This window comes from Anoplophora glabripennis, unplaced genomic scaffold (assembly GCF_000390285.2).
Source record: "Anoplophora glabripennis isolate ALB-LARVAE unplaced genomic scaffold, Agla_2.0 scaffold446, whole genome shotgun sequence".
In the NCBI taxonomy this organism is placed as follows: domain Eukaryota; kingdom Metazoa; phylum Arthropoda; class Insecta; order Coleoptera; family Cerambycidae; genus Anoplophora; species Anoplophora glabripennis.
In genome coordinates, this window is record NW_019416578.1 from 56,933 (window position 1) to 80,641 (window position 23,709).

At 34.8% G+C, this 23,709-nt stretch overlaps 5 protein-coding genes across 5 annotated transcripts; all 5 read left to right on the forward strand.

Moving 5' to 3' along the window:
- The first annotated feature begins 1,151 nt into the window (after positions 1-1,151).
- On the forward strand, positions 1,152-4,263 carry LOC108908743 (zinc finger Y-chromosomal protein-like). Its single transcript, XM_018712871.1, has 4 exons — positions 1,152-1,436; positions 1,543-1,836; positions 1,893-2,161; positions 2,852-4,263. The coding sequence occupies exons 1-4, from the start codon at positions 1,317-1,319 to the stop codon at positions 3,810-3,812; spliced, it is 1,644 nt and encodes a 547-aa protein (XP_018568387.1). The 5' UTR covers positions 1,152-1,316; the 3' UTR covers positions 3,813-4,263.
- Positions 4,264-5,364: 1,101 nt separating this feature from the next.
- LOC108908717 (zinc finger protein 710-like) lies at positions 5,365-7,563 on the forward strand. Its single transcript, XM_018712842.1, has 4 exons — positions 5,365-5,481; positions 5,583-5,879; positions 5,933-6,201; positions 6,295-7,563. The coding sequence occupies exons 1-4, from the start codon at positions 5,365-5,367 to the stop codon at positions 7,082-7,084; spliced, it is 1,473 nt and encodes a 490-aa protein (XP_018568358.1). The 3' UTR covers positions 7,085-7,563.
- A 760-nt stretch (positions 7,564-8,323) lies between these two features.
- LOC108908746 (zinc finger protein 142-like) lies at positions 8,324-11,175 on the forward strand. Its single transcript, XM_018712874.2, has 4 exons — positions 8,324-8,493; positions 9,370-9,672; positions 9,727-9,986; positions 10,062-11,175. The coding sequence occupies exons 1-4, from the start codon at positions 8,377-8,379 to the stop codon at positions 11,173-11,175; spliced, it is 1,794 nt and encodes a 597-aa protein (XP_018568390.1). The 5' UTR covers positions 8,324-8,376.
- Positions 11,176-12,978: 1,803 nt separating this feature from the next.
- LOC108908749 (zinc finger protein 578-like) lies at positions 12,979-16,535 on the forward strand. Its single transcript, XM_023455001.1, has 4 exons — positions 12,979-13,167; positions 13,307-13,606; positions 13,661-13,932; positions 15,563-16,535. The coding sequence occupies exons 1-4, from the start codon at positions 13,015-13,017 to the stop codon at positions 16,335-16,337; spliced, it is 1,500 nt and encodes a 499-aa protein (XP_023310769.1). The 5' UTR covers positions 12,979-13,014; the 3' UTR covers positions 16,338-16,535.
- Positions 16,536-16,815: 280 nt separating this feature from the next.
- On the forward strand, positions 16,816-19,273 carry LOC108908741 (zinc finger protein 99-like). The gene is made up of 4 exons (XM_018712869.1): positions 16,816-17,169; positions 17,234-17,533; positions 17,606-17,808; positions 17,943-19,273. The coding sequence occupies exons 1-4, from the start codon at positions 17,062-17,064 to the stop codon at positions 19,138-19,140; spliced, it is 1,809 nt and encodes a 602-aa protein (XP_018568385.1). The 5' UTR covers positions 16,816-17,061; the 3' UTR covers positions 19,141-19,273.
- The last annotated feature ends 4,436 nt before the right edge of the window (positions 19,274-23,709 follow it).

Here is a 23,709-nt window from a genome sequence, read left to right on the forward strand (position 1 = left end):
ACCCCTGCTCACGCAATTATTTTTTTATCGTTTATTATAAGCCCCTTTACCATTTCCACTTATAAAAGACCAGGTAACAATTTTCTTTTTTTCCCCTCTAAATGACTTATTTTGATCGGTCTACATAAATTTCCCTTAACTACGAACATTGTTTATATAGTATTTTGTGTTATTATTTATACATTTTATATTATCTAAGTTTTATTTGTATAGAGACGGTTGCAGAGCAACATGAAAACAAAAAAGTTGTTGAAAAATCAAATAAAAATAATGACATGTTTTTCTAAATTCTGTTAATCTATTTTATTTGTGTACTACAACATTCAGCAAATAAAGAAATTTATTCAAATAAGCACAAGAGTTTATACAGTCCACTCTATCGAATAACAGTGGTGTAAACCATGTGTAAACTATATAAATGCTACAAATTTTCAATGCAACTTGTGATTTGTAAACCCCAAAATAATACATATTTATTCATGTAGGTACTTAAAATTACTTTTCAATCATATTCATGATGTGGAAATGTGGAATTTATAAGTTTTACGACTTACATATTACCATCAACTTAAACTGTCTATTTACACAAAATACGTCTATTATTTGTTTCAAAACGAAGTTGCGCAACTCGTTAATGACGACATACCAGAATCATTTGTTCAAATAAAATTGAAAACTGCTTAATTCGGATAACGCAACAGTAATTATATAAATATAGGGAAGTCAAGGAGAATAAAAAGTAAAATATTCAGATGTAAACCATTTTCGCCACGATCTGAAGAAGCAAATTAGGGCGGTGTACCAAATAATTCCAATTTTTGTCACATGTAATCCGTAATCTGGGATTCTGGGCTCGAGAATTAAAAACAATAATTTATTATGCTAGTTCGTCCGACAATAGGAGAGGAAGAAGAATATTTGCTAACGGCGCCATCTATTGACTCATTCTTTCCTTAGGTAGTGTGCTCTGTTGCCGACTCATGTGACGGTTCATCCAGTTCCAGACACCATTTCATCCATTTCTAACATTTTTCTACGAAGTTTATATGCCGTCGCCGTCGCTAAAGTAAATAAAATCAAGTTACATCATTTTGAAATGTCAATATTGTTTAATATGATTGATTTATTCATTATAGACATAATTTTGATAAGTAGGATAATTCTGGTCCATTTACGATAATTTTAGGCGGCGGTTACTATATTTGCCTCGCTTCAGGTTGTGAACATTGCCTTCCATTTTCCATCCAATGATTTAATTGAGGTTAAACAACGGGCACAAGTCACGATTGTATATTTACATTTCAAAGGAAATTGTCATGACTGGTGTTCAAGAAGAAATTCCCTGTAGGCTTTGCCTTAAAACTGTTATCGTTAAAAGTTTTGAAGTAATAGAAAACGTTATTAGAGATATTCTGGATGTTCTTTTGCTGAAACTGGTAAGTCTGTAAAGATCTTAGATAAGTGTGTAGCGACTTAACAGTAATTGTTAATTTCTGCCAAAGTTATTCTCTTTCTGTTTGAATAAAGTTACATACATTTCAGAAATTCGATGATGAGAGCAAAGATGTTATATGTAACGTTTGCAGAAGAAAATTATATGCGGCATTCGAATTCAAGTCAACATGTCTGAATACTGATAGCACAATTATTCCACATGTCGATTGCGAAAAAATGTTACAGCTCGACATAAGGGAAGTGTACAGGAAGGAAAAGAGGAACGAGTCAATTTCAGATGGTCGGAAAATATGTCGATTGTGTATGAACTTAGTAAAAAGTGAGTTTAGGTGCATTTGTGAAGAGGAACTTGAAGCTATCGAGAAATTGGCTCCTGAAATGGTATCAGTGATATTAAATAGTTACATTTTTCGAAATTTAATGAAACAAATTTGCAGAATATAAATATCATCAAAGATCCCGTTGTATGTAAGGAATGTTTTGATTCCCTGTGTACCCATAACAGTTTCCTTAGAGAATGCTTAGAAGTAGAGGAAAAAATAAGAGGTCTTTATGATAATTCAACCACAGAAAGTCGAATAGATACATTACCATCTGAGGTATTTATTAAGATTGAAAAGTTGGACAAAGAATTTGATGTTAGCGAGATGGAAATGTCGGTCAAAACTGAATGTGTTGACATAAAATCTGAAGATGGGGAAAGAAGGTAAGAGAAGACTGTTTTAGCATTGATTTAAAGCATGCCAGTGCCTGGTCGTAGTATTATCACTATACATACAATTAAATGGTTACATAAATATATATTAAACTCTTAATGCATAATATTGGCGTGTTACAAAAAGGAGTCGTATCATCCTAATGGAAGCAATCAATTACCAGATCAGTTTATAAGGTTCGTTATACACAAATTACTACAAATTATAGACTTACATTTGTTGCAAACAAAGAATTTTCAAGAAATTTAAATCGTATTTTAATGCAACTTGCCTCTGTGCTAAATTGCTTTATTTTGCCACTAAATGGCTTTCAAAAGTAATGTTTGTGTATAATTTAAATGAAATTTGTTGTGCTAGTACTTGTGTGTAGACCTCATTCGACATTGTAACAAAAGTAACTACATTTGCAGAAATCTGAATACCTACACTCCTATGTAAATCTGCTTATATATTTTTTTGCAGGGAACCTTATGACTCATGTTCTTATTTTATTTTTCAACTTTTTTTCTCGTAATCTTTTCTTGAATTTCTAATTATGAGTAATTTCTTAATTGTCACTTATTTATTTCATCGTAAAATTGAATTAATGCCGTGTATAATTCTTACACTTGGCATTACCTATAACCCCTTAATATTAAAGCCTTGCATTGGAAAATATCCTTCATATGCAATTTTTTCAGCGACGCGCTACTACAGAGCTCCCATAATGAATCATTCCAGAAGAGTTATTGTAAAGATGCGGAAAAGGATGGATGTAAACTTGAGTATGGATCAGCAAACAAATGTAATATGCAAGCCAAGCAGAAGCGCAATGTGTTGTATAGATGCGATAAAAGTATTTACAAAACTGGAAGTGAGATCCGTTCTAGGGCACATTGTGGGAGACACAAGAAAGACTCAGAAGTATACAAGTGCCAAACATGCCAGTTTGAAACTGAAAATAAGAAATTACTTCAAAGGCACCAATTGAGGCATAAAGATCCCTCGCATGTCCAGAAGTACAAGTGTAACGACTGCGATTTCGAAACTAAATACAAAGGTTATATCAAACGGCACCAGATGAAACATAAAGATCCTTCACAGGTTCAAATGTACAAGTGTAAAGACTGTGATTACGAAACTAAATACAAAGAATGTATCAAAAAGCATCAATTGATACATAAAGATCCCTCACAGGTGCAAATATACAGATGTAACGACTGCAATTTCCAAACTAAATACAAGGGTGATATCAGACGGCACCTGCTGAAACATAGAGATCCTTCACAAGTCCAAATGTACAAGTGTAACGATTGCAATTACAAAACTGCCCACAAGAATCATATCAAACAGCACGAACTAAAGCATAAAGATCCTTCACAGGTTCAAATGTTCAGGTGTACTGACTGCAGTTACAAAACTAAACACAGCAAACATATCAAACGACACCAACTGAAACATAAAGATCATTCACAGGTGCAAATGTACAGGTGTAACGACTGTGATTACAAAAGTAAATACAAGTCTGCTGTGAAAAGGCACCTACTGCAACATAAAGGTATTTTGCAAGTTCAAATGTACAGGTGTAGCGACTGCAATTACGAAACTAAATACAAGAGCGGTATTAAATATCACGTGTTGAAGCATAAAGAACATTCTTAAATCAGAATGTACCTGTTTGCTTTGCTAACAACCGAGCATAAGGAGTCTTTGAGAAGACCTCAGTCCATACCCAAAATACATATGCAGGTGTGAATTATCACCCATCGAAGTACAAAATATAGTCAAAATTTGAAGCACTTAAAACTGACCGTTGTAAATATTACATCGATTGTGAATATGTAATTATGAAGGAAAACGTAACGCTGACGTGGAAAACATGTTGAAACATAAAAATCTGACAGAAACGGAGAATGACAAGTGATTTTAGACTAGTATTTGTAGATATTCCTAATACCTACTTACCTGCTCTGTCTACATTTAGAAATTTTTCTAGAAAAAAGTTAGGAACAATAAAGTTTAACGCAAAATAAATATGCATTATTTCTTTTATGGAAAACTGTTTAGAACTGCTGACATTACTGTTGTATTTACCGGTTGAGAAATCAGCTATGCAGTGTTGTAGGTTATTTTAAAATTACATAAATGTGAATTACTGGAAGTCATATTGCCAATAAACTGACTTAAATTCGTTTTATTTCGTCTTCAAAACATTTTTTTTTGTGGCACGGACAAGGCCGATTTTCGGCGTTGAAGGAAAAGACTAGCTAAAAATATCGCTGAGAGTGCACCTGGTTTACAATTTATAAATAATTGATACACACTGTTTAACTATGTGTGTATAGACAATTTTCTGTGTATAGACGATTTTCTTAGTGACAACCCGTTTTCATACGATACGAGTTAAGAAAAAAATAAATGATCATTGTTTTAAACCAGATATTACAGAGGTTTTGAAATATCTCCAGAATATTTGTAATTAAGACTTGCGGAGCGGCGGAATTATAAAATTTAAAGTCTGTTGTAAAGAGAATTGTAAGAGATTTCAAAGAAATATTACTCTACCCCTAATGCCATTTAAATATTTTGGGGCGATGCTTACCCTTGCTTGGGGGGTGAAAGTGCGGAGTCAAAAATACCAGCAAAGATTAATTTAATCTAAAATCGACGGGTCTGAGCGTTTTTCTACAATCTTGACGCAGTCCTGAAAATGGCTCTGTTTCGTTTTCATTTAGCCACCCTGTATGTGCACAAATAAGATCCACACTGTAGAAATGTAATTGCCATTTGCGCTGTGTAGATGTCACTGCATTCTAAAGAAATTAGAAATAAGAAAATTATGTGAAAAAACAAATTCTGATCAGTTTTCGAAAAACCGCAAGCATTAGACTTAAAAGGAAAGAGTGTCTGCAAGTTGTTAACATTGCCCTAAGTTTTAGAGGGTGTCGACATACCCAAATCTTAGAAAGCGCTTGAAAATTTTCATATACCCCGCGTCAAAGCAGAAAACTTCTTTCCTGGAGTGATATTAACTTAATATAATAGATGTCGCACACATCGTTATTTATGCGAGTTTGCTCCATAAAGTTTTGTGATAAGATTTATGCAGATAGAAGAAGAAGAGAAACAAATGACTACCTACTTTAATTGAGGTTATAGTATTCGAAAGTGCTTTTTGATACGTTTGTATATTTATATTTAAAAGAAAATTGTAATGACTGATGTTAAGGAAACTTTTTGCAGGCTGTGCCTTATAAGCGTAACAGATGAATGTTTTGAAACAATAGATGATGTTATTAGAAACATTCTGGATGCTCTCTTGCTGAAATTGGTAAGTCTGAAAGATATGAAATTCATAGCTACGCAATTGTATCATAATCAGTTCTTATTTTCACTTAATCGTAATGACCTGTCAATTTGTATACGTTTTAGAAATTCAATAGCAAAGATGTGATATGTAACGCTTGTAGAAGAAAGTTAAATACGGCATTGGAATTGAAGTCGATGTGCTGCAATACCGATAACGTAATTATTCCATATGCTGATTCCAAGAAAATGCTACAGTTGGATTTAAGGGATGTTTATATGAAGGAAAGGGCAAGTGAACAGGTAACGGATATTTCACAGGATCAAAAAGTATGTCGATTGTGTATGCAACCAGTAGAAAGTGAGTTTAGGTGCATACTCAAAGAGGAGTTTGTTGCTATTCAGAAATTTGTTCCAGAAATGGTACGAACAATAAAAATTAACATTTTTGCAGTTATAAAAATTAAATTTTTCAGAACATAAACGTTGTTAAAGATCCCGTTGTATGTAAACCATGCTTCGACTCTGTGTGCACTCACAACAGTTTTTTGAAAGAAGTAGAGGAAAAAATTAGAGGTATTTGTGATAATCCTACCACAGAGAAGGAGGGTGGAACACATGTTTCGCCATCTGATTTGTTCATTAAGACAGAACATTTGGATGAAGGATTGGATGTTAACGAGATGGGAATATCAATCAAAACTGAATGTGTCGAGATAAAATCGGAAGAAGCTGAAGAAAGGAGGTGAGTGGACCTGTTTGATATCACTCAGACTAACGGGTAGTGTGTACAGTACTCTATTATCTGCGATTTACTTACTTTTTGACTTTTTTCCAGTGAATTGCCATTGGGAAGCTACGATATTGAAACATCAGAGATCAGCGACTATAAGAACGCAGAAACACGTACTTTGGTACTTCACATGAACAAACGTGGCACAAAAGCCAGTCGGCAGGGAAATTTCACATCCGTTTGGTTCGCTCCGAGTAAAGTAACTTACAAGTGCAATGAATGTACCTATGAAACCGAAAGCGAGAGCCGCTTTACGGCACATTGTACAAGACATAATAGCATCTCGGAAATGCACAAATGCGATACGTGCAAGTACGAAACGAGCAACAAGAAAACGCTCCAGCGGCACCGATTACGACACCAGGATCCCTCGCAGGTCCAGATGTACCCGTGCGATCTGTGCGATTTCACGACAAAGTACAAGTCCTGCCTCAAGTACCACCAGTTGAAGCACAAAAATGCCTCGGAAGTTCAGATGTACTCGTGCGAGAGCTGCGATTATAAAACTAAGCACAAGCGGTATCTGGTGCATCACGCGTTGAAGCATCAAGACTCGTCGCAGTTGATAATGTACAAGTGCAAGGTTTGCGATTACGAGTCGAGGTATAAGAAGAATCTGACGTACCATCAGTTAACACATAAGGATCCATCGCAGGTCGAAACGTACAGGTGCAAGGACTGCAACTTTGAAACGAAACACAGAAGTAACATCAAGCACCACTTGCTGACGCATATAGATCGTTCGCATCTGCCGAGATACAGGTGTAACGAGTGTGAGTATGAATCGACGTATAAGAGAAATTTGACTCGACACCAGTTGACGCACAAAGAGTGATTTTAAGTGAATTTAAGCCAAAAAGTTGAAATTTTTCAAATATTTTCATTTCTAAGATGTCTCTGAAGATGTTCGATGCAGAGTGATGAAACTTAGTCTAATGATCTAACTAATTAAAGATTAAAATACACTGAATTCAGATGTAAAAGTGTGTACCGGTGGTAGAGATGGAAGGAGGTACTTTCACTGAAAACCCTTGAAATCGATTCTATAAGCGACAGCAATAATTATTTCTTTAATGCTACTCATAGATAATGAAAAAAATTAAATTTTGTCACATGATAAAAAGCGCATTATGACATCATTTAGTGCGACAGAGAAACCAGTTTGTTTTGATGAGACGGAACCTAACTTCAAGACTTGTTACCTGCATTTTGTTGGACTGTCCTGTCCTGTTTTCCTCTCGGTCGCACTAAATGACGTCACGAATTAGCGGCAACAAACGCCCGTTTAAAACATTTTGCCCGACAAACTTTATTATTGTTAATTAACAACCTCTAAGAGATTTCTAATTTCTTTACATGATTGTATATTATAAATTATTTCTAAACATTTAACAAATATTTGCGATTTGTCCGTTCTAAAGTGATTTATTTTACAAATAAGAGGGAAAAAACATTCTATATGACATCTAGCAAAATTAGTTGATACTTTTGAAAATTAGTTTCAAATTGTAATTAAGTTAATAAATGACTTGCTATTAACATATTTTATTTCATTTTGTGTGGTCATTGTTTATATAAACAGTGGTGTGGTACACCGTTTGACGATTCAACTTTCAACATTTTCAGTACGCCCCCTGGTGGCAAATACTAGAAATTTCAAGAAGAGTAATGTTTTGTTTTAATGTTGATTAATTTCCACATTGTATGTGACAAGTTCGAATATTGAGAATATAAACTTAATTTTGGAATAAAAAGCACAAGCTTTATTTGTATTATAACTAAATGTTTACCTCAATAGGCTACCAGCTCATGAACCTAGTAAATTTAAATTACAATGAATGGACCATATTTAAAATTATAAAGTTCTATGTTCCATGGGGCTGTCAGGGCGCCAACATACTTCTTCTTCTTCTCTTTTTAACAATGCGGCACGCACTTTTTATATGTATGTTAGAGGCTCTCCTAAAGAGTCACTCTAAAAGTAGAAGAAGAAGAAAAACAAACCTCTCAACCTTTGATGTTTTTAATTATTTAATTGAGGTTATAATCGTTGTAAATAGTACTGTCAAATCTATAATAACTACTAGTTCGGGTTTACGGATTTGCGTTTCAAAGAAAATTGTTCTAATGGGTGACTCTAAGGAAACTTCGTGTAGGCTTTGCCTTAAAAGCGTAACAAATAAATGTTTTGAAGTAATTGACGATGTTATTAAAAACATTCTAGGTATTCTCTCGCTGAAATTGGTAAGTCAGTGACGTACATTATACAGGGTGTTCCTAAATAAGTGTCGCAACGGAACGCTGTATATTCCTCTTGCAAAAAGAAACATTATTTTCCTCTTCCATTTTTCTCTTCGGGCTTTCGTTTTCGAGATACACGGTGTCAAAACTTTCATTTTTTTTAAATTTTTTACCAATATCTTAGGAACCGTTTGAACTACAGGACTGAGTTTTTGTATCCCCATTACCACTATTATTAGCTACTTTTTTGCACCCTTCTTGAATTCATTGAACGTACCAGTGGTGGAGATTTTAAGGTATCATAAGGGTTCTTCCCCCCCTAACTTTTACGCCACTGGAAAAATTGACATTTGACAGCAAAATCTAAAACGCCAATGAATTTTACACAAAAAGAGTTCTCTTGGTTCATTGCTCTAAAGTCAACCGTTTTCAAGAAAAATTACTTTTTATGAACAAAAACAAACATTTTGCTAACGTTTCGAAAATCTTTTGTAATTCAAAAGATAGATAGTAATAATTAACAAGTTTAACGAAATTCAACAACATTTGCAACAAGTAGCTATTAATAGTGGTAATGTGTGTACAAAAGGTCAGTCCTGTAGTTCTAACGGTTCCTAAGATATTGGCAAAAATCTGAAAAAAAATTTTGACACCGTGTATCTCGAAAACGAAAGCCCGGAGAGAAAAATGGAAGAGGAAAAAAATTTTTCCCTTTTCTAGAGAAATATACAGGTTTCCGTTGCGACACTTATTTAGGAACACCCTGTATTTAAACTCGAATATCTAACCACGTTACTATAAAGCGACATTTAGCCACCTTAACAGTGTAATTAATTTAAATTTTCTCTACATTGTAACCTTGTTCTGCTCCTATTTCAGAAATTCAATAGCGAGAGCGAACAAGTAATATGCAACGCATGTAGAAGAAAATTAAATGCGGCATTGGGATTTAAGTCGATATGTTGGAATACCGATAACGCAATTGTTCCGTATGTGGACCGCGAGAAATTGTTACAGCTCGACTTGAGAGAAGTTTATATGAAAGAAAAAGGCAGCGAACGCTTAATCGATATTTCTTGCGATCAACAAGTATGTCGTCTGTGTATGGAGCTAGTAGAAAGTGAATTCAGATGTATTCGTGACGAGGAACTCGAAGCTATTAAAATATTCGTTCCGGAAATGGTATGAACGATATTTCCATTTTTTTGCAGTTACATTTTAAGTCATATATTGTAGAATGTCACCACCGTCAAAGATCCCGTTGTATGTAAACCCTGCTTCGATTCTCTGTGCGCTCACAACACTTTCCTTAAAGACTGCTTAGCGGTAGAGGAAACAATTTGTGACAGTCCTGTCACAAAGCGTCAAACAGAGGCGCTGCCACCTGATTTGTTAATTAAGATTGAAATGCTAGACGAAGAATCCAAAATTGACAAGGCGGGGACAACATTCAAAACTGAATTTGTCGACGTGAAATCAGAATATGAAGGCAGATGGTAGGAAAGAATTATTTTTATATTAATTCAAGTGTTTTAGATAGAACCACCGGGCTTATACAATTTTTTTTTCAGCGATGGACTACCGGGTCGTTCGAATAATGCAATGTTTGAGAACGACTTTAAACATGCACAAGAGGGGGGATGTAATCATGATGAGAGTGGATCAATCAGAGAATCGCTCGCATCAACTGAAGTATCGAACGAGTGTGACAAATGTAATTATGAAACTGAAAGCAATATCCATTTTCTGGCGCCACACGAAAACTTTTACAAACCGCACAAATGCGGACCATGCGAGTATGAAACCGAAAATAGCAAATTACTGCAGACGAATAAAGATGTTCGGATGTTCAAGTGCGATCTGTGTAGCTACGAATCGAAGTACAAAATGAACCTCACTCAGCACCAGGCAAAGCACAAAAGTACATCCGAGGCGATATTGTACAAGTGTGACGATTGCGATTTCCAAACAAAGTACAGATCCGGTATTTACCGTCACCGTTCCAGGCACAAGGACTCCTCAGAAGTACCAACGTATAAATGTACCGACTGCGAGTACGAAACCAGGACGAAGTACAACCTCACAACGCATCGGTTGGTGCACGACAATCCTTCCGGAGCACGAAAGTACACTTGTACCTTGTGCGAGTACGAAACCAGCTACAAATCTAACTTCAAAAGCCACCAGTTGAAGCACGAGAACCCTTCGGCCGTCCAAATGTACGTTTGCGAGGACTGCGACTATAAAACCGAACAAAAGCATTACCTCGCACGACACGCCCTTAAACATAAGGATTGCTCGCAGGTGCCCATGAACAGGTGCAACGTTTGCGATTACCAGTCGAAGTACAAGAAGAATCTGATTCGACACGAGTTGACGCACAAAGACGCTTCGCAGGTGCAGACGTACAGGTGTAACGACTGCGATTTCGAGACTAAACACAGGGGTAACATCAAGTTTCATGTGTTGAAGCATAGGGACCGTTCCCAGGTGCCGCTGTACCGGTGCGAAGTATGTGAGTACGAGTCGATGTACAAGAGGAACTTTACCCTGCATCAGTTGAAGCACAAAGACGCGTCGCAGGTTGAAATGTATCGTTGCGACGCCTGCGACTTTGAGACGAAGTATAAGAAGAGTTTGAAGTACCACAAGCTGAACCACAAAAGAACGGTTACAAACGTTTGAGGGTACTTTCCACCGTTTTTATCTGGTGTCGCAATATTCCCGAGGTTGGATGAGGATAAATGGGACAAATTGCCTTGAAAAATTATAACACAGAAGGGCCAGAAATGTCATTTTTGGTTGTTTCGTAAATCAACCAATACGCTTTTTTCTTTTGATAACAAATCTGGTTTAATTATCAAAAATTCAATTTTTTTGTTAGTTAAAACCGAAACGATGTTGAGAATTTTCTAATTTCAAGAAACAAAATGAATCTCGTTCGTTTCAGATTCTTGTTATTTTGTTGTTTATGTGTTGAATTCTTCTAATTTAAATATTTGCTAATTTTAACGCCATCTAGCGGCTAAACTACGCAGCTTGATACAGACATAAGAAGCGTTAAAACACCATCTTTAAACATTTTTAACAAATAAATGTACTGGAAAATGAATAACATTAATGATTTTTTGGGACTTTAGATAATTACGTTATATTTAAAAATGTATTTTTAGTTAAAACAAAATCCTGTATGTATTTTTTGTGATGTGAATAGTTGAATTGTTTTCGGTTAATTCAGCCGACATTAACTTAAAAATAAAAAACAATCGGAAAATAACCTATTTTTTCAAAGTTAATATCACCTTTCTCACCTTTTTGCTTAAGAACTAGTGTGAATGAAATGCACTTATCAAATTTGTTTTACTTATATTTTGTTGATTTTTAAATACAACAATTTTTTCCTTTTACTATAGTTTTTTATTGTCTAGGTTTTGTACAAAAATCTTAGTCATATTGTTAAAAAAAAAAATGCCTTTTATAATCGTTGTCAGTAACTGTAAAACTAATCGTTATTTATTTTTGTTAAAAGTTACATGACAAAAGAAAACTTTATAACTTTTCAATACTTCAAGTAATTTTAACCAACTGTTTTCAGGAGACTATGTCGGGTACATTTTTTATGTTGTCCATTAATTTTTCGTTTTCTGTTTCCCATTCCCAGTTTCCAGAATTTAGTCAAATTGTCATTGAACATAAATATAATCAAAATACCAAACAAAATTTTTTTTTGGACGCTCTGTATCTCAAGAATCAAGCCGTTGCAAACCCATGTTCATATAAACTTTTTATCTTAAAATTAGTCAAAAGATTCACCCTTTAAAGTTTGTACAAGCGCGCCATTATTCTATGGCTAGAAATTGGCCTCAATGATTTGGGATCGAGGGGGATTATCCCTCTTTATCCTGCCTCATCTCGTGTAGGCCTGGACAGCCTTCGTAGGTGGGCCCCATCCGTCGTCTACCCCGACCGCAAATGCGGCCGGTGTAGGCGCTTTGTGGGACCTCCTTTTGTCCTGGCTGGGCCCCGCCGGCTAGGGCCCTTTCTTCTGGCGCTCTTCTTGCTTCGCCGGCTCGTCTGTGTAAACCCCGGGGGTAGTGTCATGTTTATGTGTGGTATGGTTGGGTAGGNAAAACCAGTCTCTGGATCCGGGCCTGTGTGGCTATCAGGTAATGTGATTATTCTCGTGTGCAATTTTTGCAATGCGGCACTAAACGATGCCTTTTAGACAAGTTACAGTTCTCCATATCAAAAATATACAGCCTCTTACACTTGCAGAGCAATTAAAGTGTATTACATACCAAAAAACGTACAAATAAATACAAAACTGAATAATTTTATTAAATATTTAAATAAAATAAAAATTAATTACGTAGAATATTGAACTTACCGCGGTTTTTGGTTAGTCCGTTTTATTCAAACAGCTGTCAAAGATATTACCACATATTACCATAGTTACCAACAGTTTTTCTTTTGTTTTGAACAATTTCTTCTGCTGTCTAGTTTTGTCGATGTTTAATTGAGGTTATGAGTCGCCCGCTAGAGAATATTACTGCAATGAATCCGAGTGATTTTAAGGAAACTTCGTGTAGGCTTTGCCTTAAAAATATAACAGAAGAAAGCTTCGAAGTAATAGACGATGCTACGAGAGATATTCTAGATGTTTTTTTGCTGAAACTGGTAAGTCGGTGAAACAGCTGAAGCACTACTCTTAACGCTTGTAAAGCAACTTGCAATAATAAATTTACATTCTTACTTCATTGTAAATTTATTTCACTATTATTTCCTTTGGGCTTAGCTGAAGTTGTATATATTTCAGAAATTTGGTGACGGAAGCAAAGTAATATGTAATGCTTGTAGAGTAAAACTGAATGCAGCGTTAGAATTTAAAACGATGTGTTGGAATACTGATAACACAATTATTTCGTATATGGATTGCGAGAAAATGTTACAGCTAGATTTAAGAGAAGTTTATATGAAAGAAAAGGCAAGCGAACAGTTAACTGATGTTTCGTACGATCAAAAAATTTGTCGATTGTGTATGCAACCAGCAGATAGTGAATTTAGATGTATACTTGAAGAGGAACTCGATATTATTGAGAAATTCATTCCGGAAATGGTATAAATATTAACTACTTGCGTTATTTGCAGCTTCAAAAATTGTATTTTGTAGAACATAATCATCGTCAAAGATCCCGTTGTATGTAAAGCGTGCCTCGATTCTCTGTGCTATCACAACAGTTTTCTAAAAGGTTGTTTAGAAGTACAGGATAAAATTAGAACCTTTTGTGATAGTTCAACCACAGATGGACAAATACTTGCATCATCATCTGATTTACGTATTAAGACTGAACACTTGGAGGAAGAATCCGATGTAAAAGAAATGGAAATATCAATTAAAACTGAATTTGCCGAGGTGAAATCGGAAGAAAGTGTGGAGGGAAGGTAAGAAACAATTAATTTTATTTGTTACGTATTTTTATGTTGGGTAGTTATAGCAGAAAATTCTCAAGCGATCACAAAATTTACCCACAAATTTAACGTAAATATATAGAAATGTATCTAACTACATAAAATTATATTTTTTTTATATTAAAAAAATATCATCCCAACCTAATCCTAAGTTTATGTAGAAATTATTAAAGTAATAGATTCACTAAACTATTTTTTTTAATAAAGAGAACAACCTAAGGTTTCTTAACTAAATAAATTTCTATATAATGTTAGGTTAGGTCAGGTTAGATTTTTTAAAACAAACTAGTTCTGATCAAATCTAACTTTATGTACATTTTTAAATTAAATAGAAAAAAGTAAGCTGACCTTACGTAATTTTATGTAGAATTTATTAAAGAATTATTAGAATTATTACAAATTTTAATATTTCATTGCTTTTTATTTTATTCAGTAAAAAAAACCTAACCTAATTTTATGTAGATTCGCAGATTTCTGCATAAAGTTAGGTTAAGTTAATTTTTTTACTTTTAAAGTTAGGTTACATTAGGTTGTTTTTTATATTAAATAAAAAATAACCTTATTTTATATAGAAATCAAATAATTGTGCATCCTGACAGCCTACAAACATCAAAATTTGTGTGCTGTCCTAATTTTGACTTATCTGATAGCGAAGCTTATAAAATTAAAGGTTATAAAAATGACAGATGAGCAAGGTAGAGAAAAATTGTTTATAGTCGATGAAAATAAAGGTATGAATATAAGCTATATACAAACAAATAATTTTTCTGTTCTTAAAAAAAACATGGAAAATATTTCTCCCAGATTTGTTATATCCATAATCACAGTTTTAAACGATATGTAGACTATGTTGTGTTGGAAATAGTGATTTGAGTGTTGTTGAGGTTACAGGAGTGGGGAGGGATAACAAAATTTTGTGAGGATTTGAGAATTGTCCACTATACAAGGTGTTTCCAGCCTTGCCACATCTTTTAACTGGATGAAGTTCGTAAAAAGGGTAATTTTACTAAAAGTCTCTTTTATAGCAGTCGCAAATGACAAATATATACCAGTTTAATGGGTCAATTCTACATTTCTTTCTAAATTTACAACTTTATAAGCTACGATTAACCAGTAAATAACATGTTTACAGAATCGTAAGTCATGCAGTTCTGGTACTATCCCAGTAACCTTCCTAGTTGCAGAGATACAAAAGAATGCAACTTCGCTCCATTGAATTTGTTCACTTACAAACGTTCTTTATATAAAATGAGATCAAAAAGATAGAGTACAGGTTTTTTGTTCATGTTATACTCCAAAATACTGCGATTTTTGTTGGGGTGAATTATTCCAATGCGTAAATAATTCTGGGAAAATGCTCATTCCTAACAACGTGCACGATAGTGGATACACCCAGACTTATCTAACTTTAAAAATTAGTTTTTCATTTTCGTTATTTGAAAGATATTCTTTCTTTTTCGAGTGCTGTGTCCTGTTAATCACTGCATAGATGATCTTTTGTAAAATTACCCAGATTTACGAGTCCTACATTCATTTTAAAAACTTTAAGAATACCTTGTGGTAAATAATTACCTGATGGAAACTTGTGTTTTAATTGTTCCAGAAGCGGCGAATCTTCCTCGAAACGACGAATATACAAGTGTGAAATGTGCGATTACGCGATGAAATATCACTCTGGCTTCAAGTGCCACCAGCAAAAACACAAGTACCCTTCGGAGGTCAAAATGTACTCGTGCAAACACTGCGACTATAAAACAAAATACAAGTATTACCTCACGTGCCACTCTCTGAAACATAAAGACTCCTCGCAAGTGCAAATGTTCAAATGCGACGCCTGCGACTATGAAGGTAGATACAAGAAAAACTTGACCCGTCACCAGCTGACGCACAGGGATTCCTCCCAGATTCAAATCTACAGGTGTAACGGTTGCGATTTTAAAACCAAACACGAGCGTAACATGAGACGTCACATCTTGAAACACAAGGACCCGTCGGTGATCGAAATGTACACGTGCAAGGACTGCGATTATGAAAGTCGACATAAGCGGTACCTCGTACGTCACACCTCAAACCATAAAGACGCCTCGCAAGTGCCGATTTTCAAGTGCGACGAGTGCGATTACAAATCGAAGTGCAAGACGAACTTGGCTCATCACCAGTCGGTGCACAAGGTTCCCTCCGAGGTCGAAACGTTCAAGTGCAACGACTGCGACTTTCAAACTAAACACAAGAGCAATATCAGACACCACTTGCTGTCACACAGGGACCTTTCCGAAGTTCCGCTGTACAAGTGCAACTACTGCGGGTATGAAACGAAGTACAGGAGAAATTTGAAACGTCATCAGTTGACACACAAAGAATGTACAGTGATTGAGTGAGACTAAGCACAACGTGAAACATCAGACGTAGGTCCACAAAAAAATGGTTACAGACGTTTAAGGGCAGCTGTTACAATATTTGGAATTAAGGATAAATAAAAAAGAGGAAAATTTTTTTCGATTTTCTATGTTTATCAGGCTTTCCAAATACGTCATTAAAATTAATGACATTATGATTGTATCACCCTGTATTACCTCGTTTTATTCTCAGTTGATTGATAGCTGAGATCTCGGTACTCTGAATTCTGATTCCTAATTTGGCATCGGCGAACACCCCCCAAACACTTGGTGCACCGGAATCTAATGTTCCTTCCTAAATTTTCCACAACACAGGGATCATTCAAATACTTTAAAATAATTTAAAAAATGCAACACTAAATATATTACAATTGTCACAGCCGTCACTATTATTCAATTTAAATCAAGTACGGAAAGTATTACAGCGCTTCTGGTGGTAGCTCCAATAGTCGCAATTAGCGAAAGACCACGCGCATATATAAGAAAGAGTTCCATCTAGATATTATTTGTCTATGGTGCAAAAGGTTCATAAATACTCATATTTACAATGTTTGGTAAGTTACGTGATTATATTCTTTATCAAGAAGAAGAAGCAGAGTAGTAAAATTAAAATTGCATTTTAGGTTAGGTTAGAAACATATTTGTTATGGACGCTATCAGTTTTTTATAAATTGCGTATCGAATATTTGAAAAAAATTTCTCAGTGATGACACTCAACGAATACTCTTGTCGGCTCTGCCTTAAGACAGACGAAAAGTATGAACTAATAGATGATTTTACCAAAGACATACTAAATGTTCTCTCGCTAAGACTGGTAAGTCGATAGAAGGTATCACATTCATCTTTCTGATTAATAAATAAGATTTTACCCTTTACAGATATTAGATGACAGGAAAAAACCCCTAATGTGTACCACCTGCAGCGAAAAAATAAAGTTAGCGTTAGAGTTTAAATCAATTTGTTTGGCTACCGATGATACTATTTTCCCTTACATCGATTGCGAGGAGTTGCAACTAAACCTGAGAGACATTTATATGAAGGAAAGTGGAAGTAAGCAATCCATAAATTTGTCAGTCGATCAAAAAGTGTGCAGTTTATGTATGCAGCTAGTGGGACATACATTTATAGATATACGTGAAGAAGAGGTTAAAACTATTCACAAATTCGTTCCCGAAATGGTACGTATGGCCTTAACAAGCTTGTAAATTGTTTATAAGTGAAAGTATCTTTTGAAGGAAAATATTTTGCAGAATATCAACGTCGTTAGGGATCCCGTTATATGTAAACGCTGTTTTGAGTCCCTCAACGCACATAATAGTTTCCTAGGCCACTGTTTAGAGGTAGAGGAAAAAATTGGATATATGGAAATGGAGGTTAAAGATAATGAATGTGACGAAATCTCCGTTACGTCTCGAGGCATTGACAAAAAATTTGAGGAAAAACAGCAAGGGAGGTATATATATTTATTACGCTTTTCAGTTTTGTGAATATTTTGTTAGGGAGCTACATAATTACGTCACACTTATTTTTCTTTAACTTGTGTCTGTTTGTTAGTTGTTTAGTTGTACAGTTTTTGTATTTTTTCAGTAATTTAAGGGAGAAAATCCACAGCGGAACGCAAAATGTAGAAGAAACGAGCATTATCCGTGCTCGGACGGAATTCGATACCTTAGAACGTGAAGAAGCTCCGTCGGAATTAGAAATTCGTCCGTTAATGGATAACGATCAGTCCCGCACACAGATACACGATGTTCCAAAACAGAAAGATGCCTTAGAGGTGCAGTCGCATACACTGAAAGGAAAGAAACCTCCAGAAGTGCAAGTCTACAGCTGTCAAGTGTGCAGCTTCCAAACTAAGTATAACAACACATTTCGGAAGCACCAGTTCGCACACACGTGCCCCGACGTACAATTACTCAAATGTAAAAAATGCTCTTACAAGACTATGTACAAGGCACAACTTACTGTACACAAGAGAACCCACAAAAAGCACTCCAACACACAGATATACAAGTGTGAAAAGTGCAAGTACCAAACGACCGTCGGTAAACTTTTACGTAAACACAATCTGATGCACGAGGAGTACGAGGGTACACAAATGTACGCATGCGACAAGTGTAAATACCAAACGAAGATCTGGGATTATTTCCGTAGACACCAGTTGAAGCACGAAGACACGCCACATTATAAGTGTGATAAATGTGAGTATCAGTCGAATGTAAAGAGATATTTCAATAGACATCAGTTCTTGCACGGAGAAGGCACAAACACGCAGGTGTACGTCTGCGGAAAGTGCGAGTACCAGTCGAACAACACAAATTATTTCCGTTGGCACCAGTCGAAACACGAAGAGAACAAAGGGGCACGAACGTACAAATGTGACATTTGTGAATACCAGTCGTGTATTAGGAAAGATCTACGCGTGCACAAGATGACGCACGAAGAGTACAGTGGGACGCAAAATTACAAATGTGGCAAATGCAAGTACCAGTCGAATATCAGGAAAAACTTCTATAGACACCAGTTGTGGCACGGCGAGGGCAAAAACATAAAAATATTTAAGTGCGAAGAGTGCGACTACCAGTCAACAGTCAAGATTTATTTCTGTCAACACCAGTCGAGGCACAAAAAGTACAAGGGGACGCATATATACAAATGTGACGAATGCAAATACCAGTCGAAGATTAGGAAAAATTTCCATAAACACAAGTTGACGCACGAGAGGCGCAAAAACTCGGGAACGGGTGAGTACGGGTCGACCATCGGGACACATTCCGATCAGTAGCGATTATTGGGATGCGAAGAACAAGGAATCAACAAGAAGTGAATGATAGAGTTCTGCTCTACCAGCAACAACATAAGCGTTTTATTGTGTTTTAGAGGTTATAAGGATTTGTTTCGATTCCATAAATAAACGAGTAGATACTAAATTGTTTTTTGCTCTTTTTTATGTATCTTCATGAACTCAATTCGACACATGCAGATTGTCGATTTTTACGATTATTGAGAAAAATTTTAAAAAATTTGCTTAATGAATATAATTTTTATTATGGGTAATAAATTTAATAACACATAGTCTAGGGAACGAAGAGAAAAATGGCGTAAAACCTCCCAATACCTTGGATAGATCTGATTTGTATGAAAATTTGGAATTAAGCTTATTTATTTCACCCTGTAGATGAAAAGTTACATATGCTTGATATGCGCTTCTTATTTTTAGGGGATGAAAACCACCCTTTTTGCTAAAAAACTGAATAAATATAAAATAGATGTTATATAGACTAAAATTATATCTTAATATACAGGGTGTCCGCAAATTTCACCGACAACGTTTGACTGCATATTCGGAACGATAAATAAATACGATCTACAAAAAAAGAGTTAAATAATTTTTATTTAATTTTTTTTTATCGTGAATATGCTGTCAAATGTAGATGAAATTTTTGACACCCTGTATAGAATAAATATTGTTTTATATTGTGGGTTATAATTTACGTTATTTTTATTAAGTTTAAACCCTTAAAAACTACCCTTAATAATAAAAATATAAAATGAAGTTTCTTTGACCTTAAAATATCTTTATAGCACATATATTATCGATAGAAATCTTTTTAACAGTTTATGGTATTATAAATAATTTATTACAATATTTCAACCCTTAAAAAAGTACCCCTAATAAAAGAATATTTAAAAAAAATAGTTTTTAACAGTTTGAAATGATTTGATGGTACAAATAGGATAAATTAAATTCTTATCGCATTGCTTTAACCCTTAAAAACCATCCCCAATGAAAAATGTAAAAAAAAAATTATTTTAAATGAATTATAATGGCATCCTAGTGTTTATCAGACCACTGGGTTTCTTAAAAATCATCTTTCATTATTCAAATAAAAACAATTTTATACATTTATAGTTGACGAGTAGAATTATTAAAAGATTAAAGGGAAAACGTGAAGGTAGTCTGTGTATATAGGCTGTTACAAATTCGCTTCTCACTAACATTACGCCTCTAAAAAATCAAGGCTAACATGATTAGTTTCCGAAATATTTGAAAAAAAAAAACAGAAATTTTGGAAATCCGTTTTTGTTTAATTTCAGCCTTGTTTGAGGCGATATTGAAAAAAGAATAAAACTTTCTCAGGGCCCCTTTGCCCTCTATCGAATAGCATAATCAATTTTTATGTGTAACGTTTCGTCTGTCCAGGACCATCATCAACTTCATTTTTTTAAATACGACCCTGGAAATTTTATTACATTTTTTGCATGCCTTCATGACCCCCAATACTGTACTGCCTCAGCCCGAACCAGATTCAGACGTTTTGTCTGGAAAAATTCATCTTCAGTGCATTCGCTCCAAATATATCTAAATTTTTTATTTAGATTTCTTTGTTTATTGAATTATCTTACACTGTAAGTGTCGTTAGACCCTGTGAAATCCATCCCGTTATATAAACTATTTATTTATTTAGAAATTACAATATCCAAAATATAAATACTACATAACATAGAGCAATCAAAATATAAAATCCAGACAAAAAACTTAAGGATAAACAATAACAGACAGATAAAACAAATAAGCTAACAAACATATACAAGATAAGGATTACATTTACTAGACAAACAATTTTTTTATGTCATTCATACAATGAAAAAATATATCAAGTCGATCTTCATACTTCTGGTAATTGGAAATCATTTGATATAGGGGAGATGCTATTAGTAAGTTGGTACGAGGTGTGGGTAATTGTAAAACGGAGTGAAATCTAGAATTAAGTCTAGGAACATGATATAAAATCCTTGAGACTAACGAGTCTGCATTTAACGTGTTATTTATGATTTTAAAAAGGAATATAATTGAAAACATAATTCGCCTACGACAGAGACTATTAAAATTAAAACAAGAAAGCAATAAATCTTGAGGTGTACCACGAGGAGGATAAAATCCATAACTAATAAAATGAATAGTCTTTAAAAATCTCCGTTGTACTTTCTCTAAATGAATATTATAGATATTATAAATGGGACTCCAAACAACCGATGCATATTCAAGTTTGCAACGCACAAATGCTGCATACAATATATTTAGAATCTTTACGTTCTGAAAGTCCTTAGAATTACGCAAAATAAAGCCTAAATTCCTATAAGCAGATTTGGTTACTAAACTAATGTGGTCGTCAAACGATAATCTGGTATCGAAAGTAACACCAAGGTCAGTAAATTGCGTAACTCTATTTAAAAAAGATTCACCAATTTTATAATCAAAATCTAGATTAGTTTTGCGTCGACTGTAAGTCATAAATTTACATTTACTTACATTCAGAGGTAGATTATTACATGAACACCAATTGTGTAATCTGTCAAGATTATCTTGTAATGTAGTACAGTCAGTAGATGATTTAACTTCCAAGAATAACTTCAGGTCGTCCGCATATAGTAAATAGTTGACATCGAGGCATTCAGTTAAGTCATTAATAAAAATAATAAATAACAGTGGTCCCAGAATTGACCCTTGCGGAACTCCTGAAGATTGATGGAATTTACATGATTGAAAGCCTCGATACTGCACAAATTGGTACCTATTACTAAAATAGGATTTAAACAGAGTTAATAGAGCAGGAGATATACCATAAGACTCCAATTTCAAAGTTAATAAATTGTGATCAAGCCGATCGAAAGCTTTGGAAAAGTCGGTATACACAACATCAACCTGACTTCCTGCATCCAAAGCTTCAACAATAAATTGGGTTTTCTCAACTAGATTTGAGGTAGTTGAACGACCACTGATAAATCCATGTTGGTACGGAGATATAGATTTTTCAATATGAAAATAAAGTCGATTGTGTAAGATAATTACTTATAATAGCTATGGGCCGATAATTAGTTATGTCGTTTTTAGTCTCTTTTTTATAAACGGGGCATATTCGCGACTCTTTCCATACTTGTGGATATTCTTTATACTTAACTATAGAATTAAATATGATTTTTAAAGGTTTTATTACCACCACGCGTTACAATAAAACATTGTTAGTTTTATTCCCGTGTCCATAGTTATTTCTAGGCTTCTCGAGTGCTCAAAATTCAAACAAATTCCAATCTATATTTTTCAGGATATTCATATAAACATGTGACATGCTCTTTTACAGTTGCGGTTACAGGTTTAATAAATTCCGATAATATTACGCTGATCTTTATTTTCAACCTGCCAAAATGAAAATGTTTTTGAACATTTACTGAAATTTTTTAAAGAATAATATTCAGTTGGCGTTTTGGTTGTTCATGTGCATTTTTAAGAATCAATTTAGTTTAATAGTTTAAATATATAGATGGCTTTCAGAGGGTCTAATGACACTTACAGTGTACCATGATGTGTACCTGTAGTGAGAAGCGAATTTGTAGCAGCCTGTGTAGTATATACTGTGCATTTACTACTTATCCGATCGTTCCCATAGGGGGAGCGCGGCCTGGCGGCGGCATGTGGAAAACGTGCAAAATAAACAGAACTTTGGGAAAGATTTGACATGGACATGGTAAAAATCTGGAACAAAAACACAGGGAAAAAGAACATTTAGTAGATATCACTATAGATGCTTTAGTAACAAATGTGAATGATGACGATGAAGATACAGATGATGAGGAATTGGCTGATGATAATGAAGACGACGGCGACGTATGCTTGTAAAATACGCCTTTATTGCCCTTAATAATGTTGACTATGTATAGGTTGCTTTATAAAATATAGGGTAGCCCATCGAAAACGTACCGCAAGGCATTACGGGGTAGTAATGAACTTTTCGACAAAATCCAAAAACAGGTAAAGTTTGCTTCTGAAGGGGACAACTTTTGGCGCAAAAAGCATAGAAAAATCTTCAACCCCCTAAGTGGGGGTGCCATCCCCCAAATTTTTTTAAATGGGAATGGGGGTCAAGTGGGGGGTCATTAGAAAGGGCTTTTAATTCTCTATACATCGATTCTTACTTTTTGAAAATCGATTCATTATTTTAGAAAATATGCAGCTTTGAAAATACGAACAATATTTTTGACGAGAAATGCGAAAATCGATTTAATTTTACTTCAAAACTTACGGTATTAGTCAAGTAAATGCTGAAAATGTTGTCCGCCAACTTGCATACAATGATACAGGTTGTCTTCAAACCGTTGTCGAACATTCTGGAGCACTTGCGGTGTTACTTCGCGACATACATTAATGATTCGTCCTCGCAGATCTTCCAAGGTATCAGGTGGAGTGCTGTAAACTTTGCTTTTAATGTGCCCCCAGAGAAAGAAATCTAAAGGATTTAAGTCGGGTGACCGAGGGGGCCACTCAATTGCACCTCTTCGTCCTATCCAGCGTCCT